Source organism: Trichechus manatus, unplaced genomic scaffold (genome assembly GCF_000243295.1).
Source record: "Trichechus manatus latirostris isolate Lorelei unplaced genomic scaffold, TriManLat1.0 scaffold00122, whole genome shotgun sequence".
Taxonomy (NCBI): Eukaryota; Metazoa; Chordata; class Mammalia; order Sirenia; family Trichechidae; genus Trichechus; species Trichechus manatus.
Genome location: NW_004444058.1, coordinates 3228500 through 3247753, shown reverse-complemented (window position 1 = coordinate 3247753; position 19254 = coordinate 3228500). Strand labels below are relative to the sequence as shown.

At 51.6% G+C, this 19254-nt stretch overlaps 1 protein-coding gene across 5 annotated transcripts in view; it reads right to left on the bottom strand.

Annotated features, from left to right (window-relative positions):
* Nucleotides 1–7316: 7316 nt before the first annotated feature.
* Nucleotides 7317–19254, bottom strand: part of UBE2J2 (ubiquitin conjugating enzyme E2 J2) — a 12231-nt gene continuing 293 nt past the window's right edge. The window contains exons 2-8 of one of the 5 annotated variants that reach the window (XM_023738721.1): nt 15969–16171; nt 15090–15220; nt 12500–12540; nt 9537–9639; nt 9319–9457; nt 8620–8700; nt 7317–7917 (exon numbers count right to left, since the gene is read on the bottom strand). In XM_023738721.1, the coding sequence (XP_023594489.1) occupies nt 7633–7917; nt 8620–8700; nt 9319–9457; nt 9537–9639; nt 12500–12540; nt 15090–15220 (780 nt within the window). In that variant the 5' untranslated portion in view covers nt 15969–16171 and the 3' untranslated portion in view covers nt 7317–7632. Of the gene's footprint in view, nt 7918–8619; nt 8701–9318; nt 9458–9536; nt 9640–12499; nt 12541–15089; nt 15221–15896; nt 16387–19005; nt 19167–19254 lie in introns of those variants that run through there. The other 4 variants (XM_023738724.1, XM_023738722.1, XM_004384346.2 and 1 more) reach the window with 4 other exon arrangements.

Genomic DNA, 19254 nt, shown 5'->3' with positions numbered 1-19254 from the left:
AGGCTCTGTGGACCACCCCCAGGAAAAGGCCTGGCAAAGAACAGCCAGAGCAAAGAGCAGCTCTTGGACAGGGATCCTCACAGTGGCAGTCCAGCCTGTGCAACTTTTCTCTCTTGCTTGAAGAAACACAGGAGGAAATGTGCTCCTTAGGGAATGACGACCCCTGGCGGTCAGAGTGGCAGCTACGCATAGCAGCTTCACTGCAGACAGAATTCTCCTAGAAGGAATTGTCTCACTCCCTGAACACACCAAGGTCACCCTGCGTTCCAGATGGTGTCTGTCATTGGTGTTCCCACAGCTGACTGGGCCCCTCAGCCCCCAACCTCATTAAGACACTGTTTGGCAAACACTTCCCGGCACTAAGCCCATCACCCAGCACAGCAGAGGGCACACCTTCTCCTTCATGGCCCCATCTTGCTGACAGCCAGACCAGCACCTGAAGAATGGCACCAAGGCTCAGGGTACATGGGGACACCAGGGAGACACGGAGGACACACAGGGGACATGAGAGGACACAGGGAGACATATGGGGTCACAGGGGACACACAAGGGGGACATACAGGGTGTGATGGTTAGGATTGTGTGTTGCCTTGGCTGGGCCATGATTCTCAGTGTTTATATGTGATCACTCCCATGATGGAATCTGCTGTGAGAAGCCAATCATTTGAAAGGGAGTTTCCTTGGGGGCGTGGCTTGCATCTGAATATAAGCAATGTTCTGGCTTTTTGCTTGCTCTGGATCCTGTGGCTGCCTCCTGTTTGTCTGACCTCCAGTTCTTGGGACTTGAGCTATCAGCTTATCTGCTGATCCTGAGATTTGTTGACCTTCACAGCCTGTGAGCCGAAGCCCTGCTCTCCGACCTGCTGATCTTGGGTTCGCCAGCCACTGCAGCTACGTGAATCGAGAGAAGCCTCTATCCTGATCCACGGACTTCGGATGTTCCAGCTGCTACAATTGTGTGAGCCGTTTCCTTGATATAAATCTCTTTATATATATATTTATGTGCTTTACTCATTTTGCTTCCCTAGAGAACCCAGCCTAAGACATATGGTATTGAGAGTGGTTCTAGAAAAACAAAACTGTAAGGATGAGTTTTGTAAATTGGTTCTCAAGTCTGGTTAGTCTTAAAGATGTTGATTACTCTGCTCCCAGCAGTAAAGAGGGCACTACTAATACGGCATGAGGTGGCAATACAAATACGCAAAATGTCACCACCAGTAGATCAGGTATTAATGAAAGAGGAGGCTGTGGTGAACACATGTGTGATATCTTTCTGCAGTTTTGTCAGAATGAGAAGTATCAGGAAGCTGGTTGGTTGGTCCTACTTCCGCTAGACAAACTGGTAAAAGAAAGAGATGTGCTCAGGGCTTCAGGGCCAAAGCTCAAGTGCCGCATAAATGATCTCAAGTTTTCCACTTGTGCTTTGAAATAAAGCCTGATTTCTTGTAGTAACAGAGCTGAAATTGCTGAAAACCAAACCCAGAGTCTTACTGTTAAGAGTGGCTGAATTACAATGCCAGCTCAATTGCCAACCTTGAGAGGTGTCTGAAGTTAAAGTAAGGACATTTATTGGGAAGAAATAGGATCCTGAAACTTGGGATGGGGACATATGGGCAGATAATCAGGAAGCTGGGGACACTGAGCCCCTAAGTTCCGTTGAATCACTCCTGCGAGCAGAACCACTTCCATCTGAAGAGATTACTTCATGTTTGTCTGCTAAACCACCCTGCCCAGAAAAACTATTAGCCCCTCCACTCCCATCTAATGAGATTAGTCCTAGCCCAGCTGCCTCTAAAGAGCCCTTGCCTGAGTCACTGCCTGGGGCATCGCCTGAGGCAGATGCTTTACAAGACAATGCTGAATGTTCTCAAAACAATTCCACACTACCAATTCTGGCTTTTAGACCTATAACTAGACTTAAGTCCCAGCAAGCCCCAAAAGGTGAAGTATAAAGTGACCCAGGAGGAGGTACACTACACTCCAAAAGAGCTGCTTGACTTTTCTAATATGTACAAACAGAAATGGGGAAATATACATGGGAAAGGCTACCAAGGGTGTGGGATAATGGTGCAAGGAACATAAAGATGGATCACTATGAGTCCACTAAGCACATATGCTTCATTCAATGTTTCAGCTTGAAAAGTTAGGAAAGAATCTAATGGTTTATTTGGTTGGGTTGCTGAAGCATGGATTATGCGGTGGCCTACACTAAATCAAGTTGAAGTACCAGACTTGCCTCGGTATACTGTAGAAGAAGGTATCCAAAGGCTTAGGGAAACTGACATGCTAGAGTGGATTTATCAGGTTAGACCCACAGACCTACACATAAGAGTGCCCAGAGGACATACCTTTTACCACAACTGTGAGGAACAAATTTGTGAAGGGAGCTCCAGTATCCTTGAAGACTGCTGTGATTCCTATTTTATGTAAATCAGATTTGACAGTGGGAACTGCCCTAACTGACTTAAGACACCTAACTACAATGGGGCTGATTGGACCCCATGGTAGTAGGGGCCAAGTGGCTGCACTCAATCAAAGACAAGGTAGGCGTGGTTGCAGTAATGGACAGTGGAGTCAAAGCAGTAATCAGAATAGTCTGACTCATACAGACTTATGGTGTTGGCTACTTAGTCATGGTGTCCCTAGGAGTGAAATAGATAGGAAATCTACTAAATATTTACTTGATTTGTACAAACGATGAATTTTAGGTCAGGTGAACAGCAGTCTAACTCAAATTGCCAGAATTGAGAGTCACGGTCCCTCAATCAATTCCCAGATTTGAGGGAGTTTAAAGACCCACAACCCCTTGAATGAAGGGGAGGCCAGGTACCCTTGAGGATGGACTCCAACACACTGCCAAAATTTTTTACCGTTAATCTTTCTCCCAGCCTTCCCCAAAGGGATCTATGGCCTTTTATGAGAGTGACTGTTCACTGGAGAAAAGGAAATAATTAGACTTTTTGGGGATTACTGGATACTGGCTCTGAACTGACACTAATTCCAGGAGACCCAAAACGTCACTGTGGCCCACCAGTCAGAGTGGGGGCATATGGAGGTCAGGTTATTAATGGAGTCTTGGCTCATGTCCATCCAGTGGGTACCCAAACCCATCCTGTAGTGATTTCCTCAGTTCCAGAATGCATAATTGGAATAGATACACTCAGCAACTGGCAGAACCCACCACATTGGATCCCTGACAAATAGAATAAGGGTTATTATGGTAGGAAAAGCCAAGTGGAAGCCATTAGAACTGCCCCTACCTAGGAAAATAGTAAACCAAAAGCAATGCCACATTGCTGGAGGGATTGCAGAGATTACTGCCACCATCAAGGACTTGAAGGATGCAGGGGTGGTGATTCCCACCACATCCCCATTCAACTCACCTATTTGACCTGTGCAAAAGACAGATGGATCTTGGAGAATGATAGTGGATTGTCACAAACTAAATCAGGTGGTGTCTCCAATTGCAGCTGCTGTTTCAGATGTAGTTTCATTGCTTGAGCAAAGTAATACATCCCCTGGTATCTGGTATACAGCTATTGATCTGGCTAATGCCTTTTTCTCCATACCTGTTTTGAAGGACCATCAGAAGCAGTTTGCCTTCAGCTGGCAAGGCCAGCAATACACTTTCACTTGCCTACCTCAGAGCTACATCAACTCTCCAGCCCTATGTCATAATTTAGTCCGCAGGGAACTTGATCACCTTTCCCTTCCACAAGACATCACACTTGTCCATTACATTGATGACAGTATACTGATTGGACCTAGTAAGAAAGAACTGTCAATGACTCTGGACTTATTGGTAAAATATTTGCGTGCTAGAGGGTGGGAAATTAATCCCACAAAAATTCAGACACCTTCCACCTTGGTGAAATTTCTAAGGGTCCAGTGGTGTGGGGCATGTCAAGATAATTCCATCTAAAGTGAAGGATAAGTTACTGCATCTGGCTGCTCCCACAACTAAAAAGGAGGCACAATGCCTAGTGGGCCTCATTGAATTTTGGAGGCAACATATTCCTTATTTGTGTGTGCCACCCCGGCCTATTTATCAAGTGACTCGAAAAACTGCTAGTTTTGAGTGGGGCCCAGAACAAGAGAAGGCTTTGCAACAGGTTCAGGCTGCTGTGCAAGTAGCTCTGCCACTCGTACCATATGATACAGCTGGTCCAATGGTGCTTGAAGTGTCAGTGGCAGATAAAGATGCTGTTTGGAGTCTTTAGCAGGCCCCTATTGGTGAATCACAGTGCAGACCCTTAGGATTTTGGAGCAAAGCCCTGCCATCCTCTGCAGATTAGTTTCCTTTTGAGAAACAGCTTTTGGCTTGTTACTGGGTCTTAGTAGAGACTGAACCATGGGATACCAAGTCACCGTTGTGGCCTGAACGGCCCATCATGAACTGGGTGTTGTCTGACCCACAGTCATAAAGTTGGACATCCACGGCAACACTTCATCATTAAATGGAAGTGGTATATACAAAGATTGGGCCTGAGCAGGACCTGAAGGCACAAGTTGCATGAATAAGTGGCCCAAATGCCCATGGTCTCCACTCCTGTCACATTACCTTCCATCTCCCAGTCTACATTATGGCCTCATGGGGAGTTCCTTACGATCAGTTGACTAAAGAAGAGAAAACTCATGCCTAGTTTACATATGGTTCTGCAAGATATGCAGGCACCACTCGAAAGTGGACAGGGGCAGCACTACAGCCCTTTTCTGGGACCTCCCTGAAGGACAGTGGTGAAGGGAAACCCTCTCAATGGGCAGAATTTTGAGCAGTGCACCTGGTTGTTCACTTTTCTTGGAAGAAATGGCCAGATGTGTGAACTGTATACTGATTCATGGGCTGTGGCCAATGGTTTGGCTAGACAGTCAGGGACATGGAAGGTACATGATTGGAAAATTGGGAGACAAGGATTTATGGGGAAAAGGTATGTGGATAGACCTCTCTGAACGGGCCAAAGAAGTGAAGATATTCATGTCTCATGTGAATGCTCACCAAAGGGTGACCTCAGCAGAGGTTGATTTTAAGGATGACACGTTCTGTAGAAACCAGTCATCCTCTTTCCCCAGCTACTCCCGTCATTGCTCAATGGGCTCATGAACAAAGTGGCCATGGTGGCAGGAATGGAGGTTACACATGGGCCCAGCAACATGGACTTCCACTCACCAAGGCTGACGTGGCTACAGCCACTGCTTAGTGCCCAATCTACCGACAGCAGAAAACAACAATATGGCACCATCCCTCGAGGTGATCAGCCAGCAACCTGGTGGCAAGTTTACATTGGACCACTTCCATCATGGAAAGGGCAGCATTTTGTTCTTACTGGAATAGACATTTACTCTGGATATGGATTTGCCTTCCCTGCACGCAATGCTTCTGCCAAAACTACCATCCGTGGACTTACAGAATGCTTTACCCACTGTCATGGTATCCCACACAGCATTGCCTCGGATCAAGGGACTCATTTCATAGCAAATGAAGGGTGGCAGTGGGCCAATGCTCATGGAATTCACTGGTCTTACCATGTTCCCCATCATCCTGAAGCAGCTGACTTGGTAGAACCATGTACAGCCTTCTGAAAGACGCAATTATGGCACCAGCTAGGTGGCAATACCTTGCAAGCTTAGGGCAGTGTTCTCCAGGTTGTATATACTCTAAACCAGCATCCAATATATGTTACTATTTCTCCCATAGCCAGGATTCATGGGTCCAGGAATCAAGGGGTGGAAATAGGAGTGGCAGCACTCACCATTACCCCTAGTGACCCACTCGCAAAATTTTTGCTTCCTGTCCCACGACCTTATGCTCTGCAGGTCTAGAGATCTTAGTTCCAAAAGGAGGAAATGCTCCCACCTGGAGACACATCACTGATTCCACTGAACTGGAAGCTAAGAATGCCACCTGGCCACTTTGGGCTCTGTATGCCTCTGGATCAACAGGCAAAGAAGGGAGTTACCATACTGGCTGGTGTGATTCATCCTGATTACCAAAAGGAAATCTGACTGGTTACATAATGAAGGTTAAGAAGAGTATGCCTGGAACGCACGAGATCCCTTAGGGCATGCCCTGTGATTAAAGTCAATGTAACACTACAGCAACCCAATTCTGATATGACTACTAATGACCCAGACCCTTCAGGAATGAACGTTTGGGCCACCCTACAAGGCAACGAACCACAACCAGCTGAGGTGCTTGCTGAGGACAAAGGGAATACAGAATGGGTGGTGGAAGAAGGTAGTTCTAAATACCAGTAATGACCACGTGACCAGTTGCAGAAATGAGGACTGTAATTGTTATGAGTATTTCTGCTTTGTATGTGTGCATCAAATATTTTTTTTTCACTTATAAAATATAAGATGTAAACAGGGCTAGTGCGTTTCCAGTTGTTAGCTGTATCATGTTAGGTGCCAAGTATGACTTTGTAATTATCTTTATTCAGAGATTATGTACGGTTCGAGGAGATGTGTACACGTGCCAAGTTGACAAGGCGTGGACTGTGATGGTTAAGATTGAGCATCAATTTAGCTAGGCCATGATTCTCAGTGTTTATATGTGATCACACCCAGGATGGATTCTGCTGTGAGAAGTCAATCAGTTGAAAGGGAGTTTCCTTGGGGGTGTGGCTCGCAGCCAAATATAAGCAGATGTTCTTTTTGCTTCCTCTGGATCCTGTGGCTGCCTCCTGTTTGTCTGACCTCTGGTTCTTGGGACTTATCAGCTTATCTGCCAGTCTTCAGATTTGTCGACCTTCACAGTCTGTGAGCGGGAGCCCTACTCTCTGATCTGCCGATCTTGGGTTTGCCAGCCCCTGCAGCTACATGAATCAAGAGAAGCCTTGAGGTGTTGCCCGACAATCTTGGGATTCGTTGATCTTCACAGACTGTGAGCAAGAGCTCTGCTCTCCGACCTGCTGATCTTGGGTTCACCAGCCCCTGCAGCTACATGGATCAAGAGAAGCCTCTATTCTGATCCAGGGACTTGAGACGTTCCAGCCTCTACAATCGCATGAACCATTTCCTTGATATAAACCTCTTCATATACATATATATATATACACACACACACACATATATATTTCTATATGTATATATATATATATTTATATGCTTTACTGGTTTTGCTTCTCTACAGAACCCAGCCTAGGACAAGGGGGACACGAGGGGCTCATAAGGGACACCCTGGGGGAAGTGGGGGGACACAGGGGACGGGGGGAACGCAGGCCTTCCGTCTGGCCATCAATCAGAATATCCCGCTGGACTAAGATACACACAGAGTATGTGATCGCCTTTGAGATTTATATTTTTAAGTGACCAAATCTAATAAAATGAAAAACGTTTACTAAAACAAGTCCAAAGACAAAACAGGAAATGTACTATAAAAATCAAAGCTTGACGGCCCGCATGTCGGATGCGCTCCGAGCAGCTCCATGGCCCCAACCCCAATGATACCGCTGGGAGAAGAGGGCTTCACAGGCTTGCTCCGCCTCCTCCAATCACCCTTCGGTTTTGTCCTTTTCCAGCTTTTAAAGAGCTAAACGCAGGTGAGGCACTGTGCTGGCTGCACGTCTGCCCGCCTGTAGCCCTGCCGCTGTCCATGCCTGGCCTGGCTGCCCCGCAGATATTGCTGTACTGTCACTCCTGAGCTATGCTCCGCAGCACGTACTTGACTGTGTAGGCAAAGGCAGCAAACCCCACGATGACAAACAAGTTCGCCAGTGCGCCTCCCAGGAGTCCGTGGTGGCGGTTGGCCTGCTGCAGCCCCGGGGGGTTTGGCCCAGCCACTGGCACATGCCCGTTGAACAGCGGGGCCCCGTGCTGGCCAAGGTGGGCCTCGCCATCAGGGACCACATCTGGCAGGGGCAGGGTCGGGGGCCTGCTGCTGAGCTCATCCTGGGCTTTCTGCTTCTGCTTAATTTCCTGAGAGACAGGAAAAAAATGTTAGTCTAAAGAGCAAGCTGCCTGGCACCTAGGGGCTGCAGAGAGGGAAGCACTTTGTCCTCCATGTGAGCTGATCAATAGCAATGTGAACAGCACGGTCTGTGAATCACTCTGCCCCAATCACATTTATCCTGACCCAGCCCTGTGAGGTAGCCAGTGCTCCTAACCCTGTTCTGCAGGTGAGGGGACTGAGCAGTCCCCATGGTCACTGGGCCTGGAGTTCATGGCCCTGGAATCAGCCAGGTCCGAATGAGGCTGAATCGCCAAAGCCTTGACCACCATGCAGCCCAGCCTCCCCAGCACGGCACTCTGCCTTCGTGCAAACACCAGGAAGCGTTTAAACCCCAGAGCATGCCGCCTAGCTCCCCTCTCCTGGTCCATTCAGAGCCTCAGCAGATGCCATCAGGACAGGCCCTACTCGCTACTTCCCACACTTGCCTAGCTCCATTCTGCTGTCCCTGCAGGGCCTGGAGGCCCACCACCCAGGTCTCCCACCTGCTCCTCCTCTCTTGTGTACCTGTCACTTGTGCACCCACCAGTGTACACGCAAATGCCTGCGGCGGGGCAGCCCCCAGTGCTCTGCACCCCTCAGGAGGGTCCTCTCTGATGTCTGTAGTTTGGGGACGTGTGAGGACATAGAAAGAAACAAATCTGGAGCATCATAGTGGGAAAAGCACTCACCTCCACGACGTCAGGAAACAATTCACAGAAGACTTTGTCTTTCAGGTTGAACACTAAACTCTGTGCAGCCAGCTGTCTTTTCTGAAAGAGAAGGGAAATACTAGCTTGAAAGCTCACTTCAGCTCTTAAAACTCTAAAAGCAGGATGTTTTACAGTCAAGGGCTGCTGTCCTCATATCGTAGAAAGCAATTTAAGAAGCTTGCTCTTCACAACAAACTGACTCAATCTTATAAAGACAGGCTTACTCATGTTTTTACCACCATCAATTAAAAGCATTAAACTTGATTCCGATTTAAAAAATAAAATACGTAAAGGCACAAGATCACAAGAGGGAATGGGTGCTATCACCTCAGCATGCCCAGTTTGGGTGACATGCGTGACTGGAGGTGACCACTGCTGCAGCAGCTCCACCAAGACTGGCTGCCCCATCCTGCCCCGCCATACCTGACTGGCACTGAGCAGAAAAGTCCATGTGGTCAGCACAGCAGGGGTCCCAGGGCAGGGGGATGGTCAAGCCAAGGGGGATGGTGTATCCCCAAGGTGCATTCCAAGACACCCCCAAGTGGAAACAGTCTCTAAAGGTGAGGCTAGGGGGACATGGGGACCTCCTCCTGCAGCTGCCTGCTTGCTGCAGAGGATGACAGTGTCTCAGGAACAGGAAGTGGCCACCACAGATGCCCCCAAAAGGCGTCTCCTCACCGTGAAGTCCGAGGTCTCGATGCTGCCCAGCGTGGGGCCCTTCTCCACCATGAAGCTGAGGAGCCCCGTGAGGATGGTTGAGACGGACCACGCCGGGTTCCATGTGTCGGGATGGAAATCAGTGATGGAAAGACACAGCCTGCAGAGAAGAGCTGCTCAGGAGGGGCAGGAGCACCCGGCTCCCACCGCAGGAAGCACCTTGGCCCAGGGCACCTTACCTCGTGTTGCATTTAAATCTTCCATTGGGGGTTATCATATAAATACTAGGAGGCTTAAAGGGAAACTCTCGGGGGAAGATTAGTTTTCCGTGATAGTAGCCGCCTGCATGAAACAGGAAAGAGCCTGTCACCAACCTCACAGCCCTGCCTCACCCCAGCGCCACTCCCCATCTACCCACCACCCTCCAGCATCCCAACATGACCCTCAGTGCCCCCCCAAACCCCAACATGTCCACGTCATGCTGCTCATAGCACAGCGCCCACTCCGAGAAGACCTCGCACAGCTACTGCACCCTCTTCTCCCCTCTGCCTCCTCCTTCATGCACTTCCCCCTTGCCCAGAAAAGAACGCCCACAGGCTCCTCAGATGCAGCCCTCCTCCTCACCTCACAGAAGAGCCTCTCTTTGGGCTGGGCCCTCCACCCCAGTATTCAAAGCCCCAACCTAGCAGCCCCTCTTGCATGATCCAGTCCTCCTCCACCAACTAGGCTGGCGGCACACAACCCCCACCCATTACGGGCGCCCTCCCCTTTCTGTGAACTCCTTCAGGGCCTCTCCTTTGTTGCTCCTCAGTCCACCCAATGAGGTCTCTGCCCACCCCTGTTCACCTGGGATGTCGTCACCAGTAGCTGCCCCTTGCTTGAGGCCTCATAGCCATGTCTCAGCAGGCTGTGAGCCCTCCCTGCTCTGCTGCCACAATGCCCCTGCCTACCTAGCCCCTTCCTCCCCTTTGCTGGCCCCCACCTCAGTCCCTTCTCCTAAGGTCCCTGTGCCTTGTGGCTGTAGGTCACGTCCTACTGACCTGCACCCATCCTAGATGTCTGCCCCCCTGCCCCATATGCCAGCCTCTAGGGGCCTGACTGTCCACTTAGCACTGCCCTGGATGTCCAACAGGCCCTGCCACATCCAAGATGCACTCCTGGTGCCTCCCCCAGACCTGGCTCTCACCAAACAGCAACTCCACCATCGCCCAGTGGTTCAGATTCAACCAGTGTCATCCATAATTCTCTGTCCCACATCATACCCAATCTGCCAGCAAGTCCCATTGGTGCCACCCGCAAAGTCTACCTGGAACCCAGCTGACCACTCAGCATGACTGGCCCCTGGGTCACAGCAGTGCTGCCATTCCAGGCCGCACACCCCTGCTGCTCAATGGCAGCACCTGGAGTTTGTCCTCGGCCGAACGCAGACCTGCAGCCACCCTAGACAGACAGGGTCAGGCCCTGCAAGCAGCAGGACTCCCCAGCTACATGTGTGGGGTGTTGTGCATGTGTCCTGTGTGTACACGCATGTGCACAAGTGCTTATGTGTGCCCATGTGTTACCATGGCCAACCATGTGCACACGTGTGCATATGTGTATGTGTGCCCACCCAGGTGTCTAAGCTCACCTCCAATAGCACTTCAGCCATGGTGTGGTGGTGGTGGTTTGGGAGGAGCTGTCCGGTTACAAAATTAATAAATGTTCAATATTTATTTGGAAAATGCCGAAAACCACAAAGAATAAGAAAACCCAAAAACCAGCCATAATCCCACCTGCTATCAGTAACCACTGTTAGCGTCTGGTGTCTCTTCTTCACGTTTATTAAACGTGCGTACACACTTAATAAGCGTTTCTGTACCGTCGTACAAATTTTCCTGAAACTCGCCTCATGCCCCATCTTAGCCTCGTCTACAAGACCCTGATGGAAGCAGACGCCTACCATGAGCCCATACTGGCTGCCGCACTCAGCCTGCCCAGCAATCGGTATTTTAAAGGACGCTAGGACACCACCCACTGTGATTCTCCAGCCTGCGTTTCTGTTTCCCTAGGAGAGATCACCTCAGAATCAACTGGGACTGCTACACCAAGGACACTGCACTTTACAAACTGATACATTTGGCACGCTACCTGTGGAAGAGCACCATCCCGTAACCCTCCCGAGGACCCAAAGCAGTGGTCTTCACACTGTTTCTCTACCAACAGAACTCTTCAAAGGAAATCTTGGGCAGCATTCTCACATGGAGGCAGATAGAGGGTGCTGCTCCAGCCACCTAAGGCCAGAACCCAGGAGCTGGCCAGCTGGCAGCTATGCCCTGGGCCTGCCCTGTGTGACAGTGTCCATGGCCCTTGTCTCCCTACTGGGCCCAGAACCCCAAGGCTGGCACGGGCCCCGCTGACACTCTAGCGGAGTGCAGAGGCTCACAACTGGCAGCTTCAAGGTCTACTTCCTGAGTGGCAGAGGGCCCTAGATGCCACCAGATTAGCTGCCATAGCAGTTAGGAGAGCTGTGATGCTGGGCAGGCCACACCCCGCCAACAGGACCCAAGACAACCACCCCCGGCTGACAGCACCCAGGACCCAGGTAGACCACCCCGCTGCTGACAGGCCCTTTAGCCTTCTTGAGCTGGGACACACTGTCTAGACAAGGGGGCCTGTCCTCAGCACTGAGAATGACATGAGATGGCAAGTGCTTGCTCAGAGACTGGCACAGGGCAAGCCCTACCAGCATACCTTTTTTCCCCTCGACAACACTCATCTAGGTCCTGCAAGATGGCAGAAGAACATGATGCACTGCATGCTGTTCACCCCAGTTTGTTCTCCGCAGTGCTGACCCCAGTGACATCTGGGGCCATATGAAACAGAGGTGCTTACATCTCGCCAGTGCTGACTTCACTGACATCCGCGGCCGGATAAAACAGGGGTGCTTACATCTCCCCAGTGCTGACCCCACTGATGTCTGGGGCCTGGTGAAACATGGGTGCTTACAAACTCTGAGCAAACACTTGTAGGACTCGAGCGACCCAAAGATGAGCTCCACATAAGTCCAATTTAACGAACACACATCTGGGATGGAAAGACTGTCACAATAACACACATCCTGGACAGAAAGACTGCCACTAACAGGATACGCTAAGCAGGCACAATCTACTCAAAGTATAAGGGTAAGCTTGCCCCTCACTCCTGCCACGAGTGGAGTACTCACCCTCATAAGGAGTCATCTCAGGGCCTCGGACAACATAGTGCCTGGGGAAGAGAAGACGTTACTTGATATTTGGGCTTGGCAAATTCTCCAGAACCTATGTGCTCTGAGGCTGGGCTTTCCATGACCAGCCGGACCCAGGCGCTCACACACACTGAGTGGATGAGTGACAGGAGGTGGCTGGGGGCCAGACCACGGCGGGTCCCCAAGCCCATGGTGTCCGTGCTGCAGGACAGCCACCTCTGGATGCTCCAGTCGCCCACAGCAGACCTCAGGGCTGCGATGCTAAGGTTCTCATAAAGTACTCCTGTTCCCAAAGCACAATACCCAAGAAGTTAATCCCTCTAACCATTAACATCTACTGAAATCTGAAACAAATCTCAAACTTCACAACACATTCCTGAGATGTACTTGGAATTTGGTATTTTTCAATCTGCTTAAATACCACACACGTAGACAAGAACAAAAGTGGGTGAGGCTGGCTCAGTGGCACTGGCACAGATGTGCTAGAAAAGCCAAGGTGGACCTCCGAGCAGCTGTCCTCGAGCACACGGGACAGATCCTCACTAAGCCAACGTGCGCCAACAGCCAAGCCCAGGTAGGGCCTCGCACGCCTCAGACAGGGGCAGTGTCATCTGGACTCCATCCTCTCCCTCGCTGAGAAACAGGCTTTCCGGAAAGGAGTGTTTGGACTTTATAGACTGTCAAGCAAAACAGAAAAGCACAAAGAAAGTAAAACTAAATCCCAGAAACCAAACACAGCTGTCACTGTGGTAATCACCTCTGGTAACCACCGGACACAGCTGTCACTTCTGAAAATCTGGTAATCATCTCATAGGACACACACAGACCCACTGGCGACACTGGTGGGGCCACAAGGCAGTGCCGTCCGCGGGTGCAGCTTCTATACCTGTGCCAGTGGGCCAGAACAAGCAAGCGCACAGCCCAACACAGCAAGAAAGGGGACCCATCTGCTCTGAGGCCTGCAGATGATCAAAACTAGAAAAGCTCTTCTCCTCTCTACACCACAGACCTGACCACCACCCTGTGAAAGGCCTATGTGCCCCATGGACTCTTGACTGGCTTCTGGGAGCGTGGCTTTCTGGAGAGGTTCCCTCCACCCTCACCAACACGAGTGGCCCATAATGCCAGACTGTGGTTTACACAGGACAATGTGGTTTATGTGGGTCACCCGCTTTCCTTCTGGGGTCTGGGATTCCAAGGCCAGGCAGAACGTGCCTATGCCACCAGTCCCCAGTAAAAACCCTGGGCCGAGCTGTGTCTCTAGTAGGCTCCCTTGACTGGCAGCGTTTCACATGTCAACAGGAGCATTTGCAGGTGTTATCATAACTGGTGCTGGGGGATTAGTGCATCCTGTGTGATCTCACAGGGAAAGGACTCTGGAAGCCTGCACCTGGTTCTCCCTGAACTTCTCCCCATGTTCCTTTCCCTTTGCTAATTCTGCTCTGTGTCCTTTCGCTATAATATCTCCTAGCCATGAGCATGACTCTGCTGAGTCCTGGGCGTCCTCCTGACAAACCAGCGAACTTGGGGGTGCTCTTGGGGACTCCCAACCACAAACTCGCAGGAGACGTGCCCACACAAAGAGTTTCCCATGAATCAAGGAGGAGGTGGAACCCACCCCTCCATCTGCCAACTCCGTCCTAGGATCCACATTTGACTTTGTGTCACCTGGGGCAGGAGAGCTCTGAAAATGGCTGCACTCACACCTGGCCCTGCCCACCTGGGCCCCTTCCGCCTTTCCAGGGCTGAGCCCTTCTCTGCTGAGTAAGGTGTGCTCAAAATCATTAAATACCTGTCTAACCTAAAAAACATTTCTTAATTCAGTTAAATCTCTTTTTTCTGGAATTAAAAAAACTTGCTTCTCAGTATTTTTCTTTAAAGATCAAAACATAAAACACCTCTCGACCAAAGAAAAAGTTATTTTTAATACCTCTGCCTCATATTTTCTCTCTCACAAAATCACCAACAACTCTGGCCACAGTGGCACTTCTGCAGAGGCAAAGCCCTGATCTGGCAAGTCCTGTAACCCCCACTTTGACCCAGCAAAGGAGCCAACAGGAAAGAGTCTACACAGCACAGGGCCCCTTGGGACTGGCAAGGTATAGGCAGAGGCAGGGTCGGGGCTAGTCCTGTGCCAGGAGCTGGCATGGAAGACCCTGCCTCCTCGTGCCACAACTGTTCCAGGCAGGACAGTCAGACAAGCTTACTCCATGTGAGGCAGCAAGGCCGGGGGGAGAAGGGGTGTCGTCTAAAAATGTAGTTTCTCCTCTAAGTACAGACCTACAGGTGTGAACTGACCACAGCAGCAAGACCCCACCCAGTATGGAGGCCTGCACACCCTAAAGCCCCCCTCCAGAGCCAAAGACCACAGCCTTCTCTAGAAAGGACTCTTCCTATCCTCTGCATGCTGTCCGCTTTGAAGAAGACCAAGAGTGTGCGGTCCTCACGGTGCCCACTCACACCCGAGGAGGGAGGGCACCTCTCTACACCACGACCGGGAACATCAACCCACCCAGCCAGACCAGAGGGAGACTGGCACTGACTGCCAGAGCGGGGCACGGGGCCTCACCATTCAAGGATGTTCGAAGGGAGGGGCTCAGCGCAGATATAAGGCACTGGGTCCTTCTTGATCCGAAGGTAGTCCTGCTTCAGTCTCTGCGTGGCCGTCGTCGGAGCTCTCTTACTGCTGTTGCTGCTCATCTATTAAGAACAAGGGCACAGGTGACAAAGAGCAGGGGATCTGCTGCCACACCCTCCTCCCCAAAGCCAGCTTTAGCAGCCCTACGCCTTTGCCCTAATTTCTGCATTACTTCGTAATCTCCCTGATTCATTAGGCCCCCTGATCCTAACATACATATTTCACCTCAATTACCCAGGATCAAAACCTGAGGGTGTTCTGACCCCCCCAACTCATGCCCTTCACCCTGACTCATGCCCCTCTTGCTGGTCTCAGACCCTCCATCTCCACCTGTCCTACCGCAACTTTCATTATGCAACAAAGATTTACCGAGCACCTGGCACAGGTTAAAATAAAACCCTGCAGTTCCTCCCCTGCCCTCGAAGAACTTAAGTGGAGAGGTAGACCTCAGATGGAAAGGTTCCCGGGTGGGGGTGCAGAGGCCAGCGGAAGCAGCTCTGGGTGGCCTGTGCATTCGCCCAGCTCTGTGGGTGAGGCCACACTGATGGGCCCTGACACCATGGAAACCAGCACACACCACAAGCAGGGCCCCACCCAAAAGCACACCATGGTCTTGAATGGAAGGGACGGGGAGCAGAGTAAGAGCCCCTCTGAGGCCGGAGAGACGGTGACCCCTGAAAGACTGAAGCATGCACAGAGCCAAGGGGGACAGAGCCGCGGGCACTTGAGGGACAGCACCAGGTTAGCACGTCAGGGCTAGAGCAGACGGAGGATGGGGCAGCAGCTGCTTGGGGGTAGAGCTGGTTCCACCTGTGGGGCTGCGCCTCTCCCTTGAGGTGCTGGTTTGCCCAGGAGGGTCTTAGGCCAAGTCTTCTGTTAGAAAAGTCACCATGGTGGCTCAGCGCAGGACAGACAGGATGGCACTGGCTGGGCAGCACTGAAGGTTGGGAGCTAGAAGTGATGCGGTGGCCTGGATCGGAGGACCCCAGGGCCCCTCAGCTGTGCTCCAGAGGCTGAGGAGAGGGACAGTGACGGGGGAGACAGTTTTACACACTGGAGTCTCTCGTAATCTAAGGTGGAAAGGCAAAAAGCCTCTGCTGCTAAAAATAAAGTGTGAAAACCACCACTCAGACGTGGCAGAGAACAGAGCTATGCAGGGATGTGCGGGGACCGAGAGGGGAGGAAGGAGCAGGGATCAGTGTGAGCTGGAGAGGGGCCTGTCAGATGTGGGCAGCGAGCGGGGGCTGTCCCCATCCCAACATGCCTGCCCTGGATGGCTTCTGCAGACCTCCTGCCACCTCGACGCCAGTTTCTCCTCCCCCTGCCACCCCCTCTGCCCCTCAGCACTCCCACACTGCCCCACATGGCATGCTCTGGTCAAATGCATCAGTAAGAATAGTGCTGGATGTCAGTGCCAGGATCTGGACCTCCCAGCCAGTACAGACAGGTGGTCAGTGGCTCCCCAGCCACAGGGCCTTTGCACCTGCAGTTCCAAAGACAGCCACACACCCGTTCCTCCCTCCCTTCAGTCCATCCCCTGCATGTCCCCTCAATAGCCAGGGCTCGAGGGGCACAGCGGCCTGCTTCTGCTCACCACCTGTCCCCAGGGCCTAGAGGGCGGGCCTGTTCCTCCTTTACTCCTTCTTCTCCTTCCCACTACAATCATCCAAGTTCAGGATCACAAGTGCCTCCCAACTGGTCTTCCAGCTTCTAATTTCTTCCTATATCGTCCTACCTCATACACTAGAGTCGGATTAATTTTCTCCACAAAGTTCTGGTCCACTCCCCCCCGCCACAAGTCCTTCAGGATCCCCATCACCAAACAAAACAGCACCAACGCCTCCCCTGCCTGCGAAAGCCTCCACATAGCATCCCAGCAGCCTTCCCAGTTCCCAACTCCCAAAGGAGATCACCTGCTCCTGCTCCCCGGCTCACCCCTTCCTCACTGCAGCCTCATGGCTGCATCCCAGCCCAGTTTTTGCTGGTGGGAAACTCACTCAGGCCCTCGAGGCCTAGCTCAAGAGCCAACTCCTCAGAAGCCATACTGGTTTCCCTAGTCAAATGCCTCCCACTCTGGCCGCCTCCAACACTGCCCTTCACTTTCAACCTCTATGTGACCCAACACCACACTACACAGGGGCCTTCCAGTCCCACAGAGGCCAGGGCTGCCTGCCTGGTCCTCCCCAGGCCACTGGGCCTGGCACCAGGACCGGGGGCAGGGTAGGGTCCTGCTGAGGCAGGAAACGATACCCACACACACAGCATTGCCCCGAGCTCCCAGCTCCAGAAGCCAAATGGACCATGTGCTGACCAGAGGCCATCACCTAGTAACAAACACAGCAACCTACCAGCAGAATCACCACACAGGAACCCTTTACCCTGAAGTTACCATTCTGCCATATACAAAATAACTCACTGGGTAATTGCAATGCAACTGTGTTTGGGATCAGCTAAGGGGCCAGGTCGGATGTTTAATGATAGTTAATGAACATACACACCAAATAAAAAATAAAATGAGTCCTGTCTGGTCAGTCACGAGAAGACTTCTCTCTCGTCCCTGCTTTCAGAGGCACAATCTTTAACAGAACTGTACTTATGACAACTACTCAGTTCATAAACAGGAAAGGACTCCCCAACTACCTTCCTTTGGCTCACTCAGAACAGGTTTCTCATTTCCTCTCCAGGTAAGACTGTTTCTCCCAATTTTCCCAACCTAAACACAAAAGCAGGAAGAGAAAAGAAAAAAAAAGGCACAGAAGAATCAAAATATGAAAGCAAAGAATCTACAGCACAAAGTGTGTCTCATGGTGCACAAAGTATATTAGTTACACCAAAGGAAGTGGAGTGCAAGGCAAAAAAAAAAAAAAAAAAGACATAGCATCATGAATATCTTTAACAGAAAAACAGAGAGAAAACAGCCCAACTGCTCCCCACAGGGCACGTTTGCCTTCACTTTCACGTCGGTGAGGCCGCTCCCCAGCATCCACTCAGCCTGCTCCCTCTTCCTCTGGGCACCTCACTCCCATGCTGAGTCCTCGGAACTCAGGTGATGGTGTGGCATGAGACCTTGGCCTGACCAGTGGGATGCCCACGTGACACATCCAGGCCCAGGAGACTCACAAAGCCTCTCCCCTCTTCCATCAAGACTGCTTGACACCCTGGTGGAAAGCCGGCCTGAGGGGGGCAGCCCACCACCACAAACCTGCCCTAGAGATCAATGACCGCAACTTCCAAGCACCCAGATCCTACCATGCATGAAGTCTGCCCACTGGACTTTTCAATGAAGTGAGGCTCCCAAGTTCCTTTCCCCTGAATCCTGACCACACTCCTGCAATAAAGATCCCTGGAATACTGTCGGCCTACAAATAAACCTGTGGTGATTTAATGCACTTCTGCGTTATCTTCCACTGGACTGTGATCTACTGGAGGCAGGGATGTTGCCTTAACTCTCTTGGGCCCAAAAGTGGCCAGGAACCGGAATGGGTACTGATGAGGCCCAGTACTGATAGGAACAGAGACCAGGAGGTTACACTTGGTCAGAGGTTGGGTCCATGCGGGTAATTAGTAGATGCGGAAAGTGAGGGGCAACGCAGGTGAGCGATCTGCCCGGGCTCAAGTCACACTCGAGTCTGCCAGTGGGGGGGTTGGGGAGGTGGGCTCCGTCCGGCTTCCCGCTCTCTGCCTGAATTTTCTCTCGGCTACTTCCCCCAGGGCACAATCCCAGGCACACTCATTAGAGTTGGGATTTATGGAGCAGTTTAAAGTTCTAAGTGTTCCGCGGGGAAGCGACGGCGGGCCAAACGGCAACCACCCCAGCCCCAGCACGGAGTCCCAAGGTCGTATTTACCAACCAAGACCAATGCTGACTCGTCCTGGAGGTACCCGCAGGTGTCCTAGTTAACGGGAAGGTTTGTTCTCAGGAGACCCACGCCGTGTGGCCAAGCCAATCCCCAAACTGGCTGGGGGACCACCCGGCCCGGAGCCTGGGCGCCAGCCGTAACCGCGCCAGCCGTAACCGACTTCTGGTTCCGCGCACCGACGCTCCGGGACCGGAGGCCCTGCGGGCGGCGGGTGCAGGCGGGGACGAGGCGAGCCG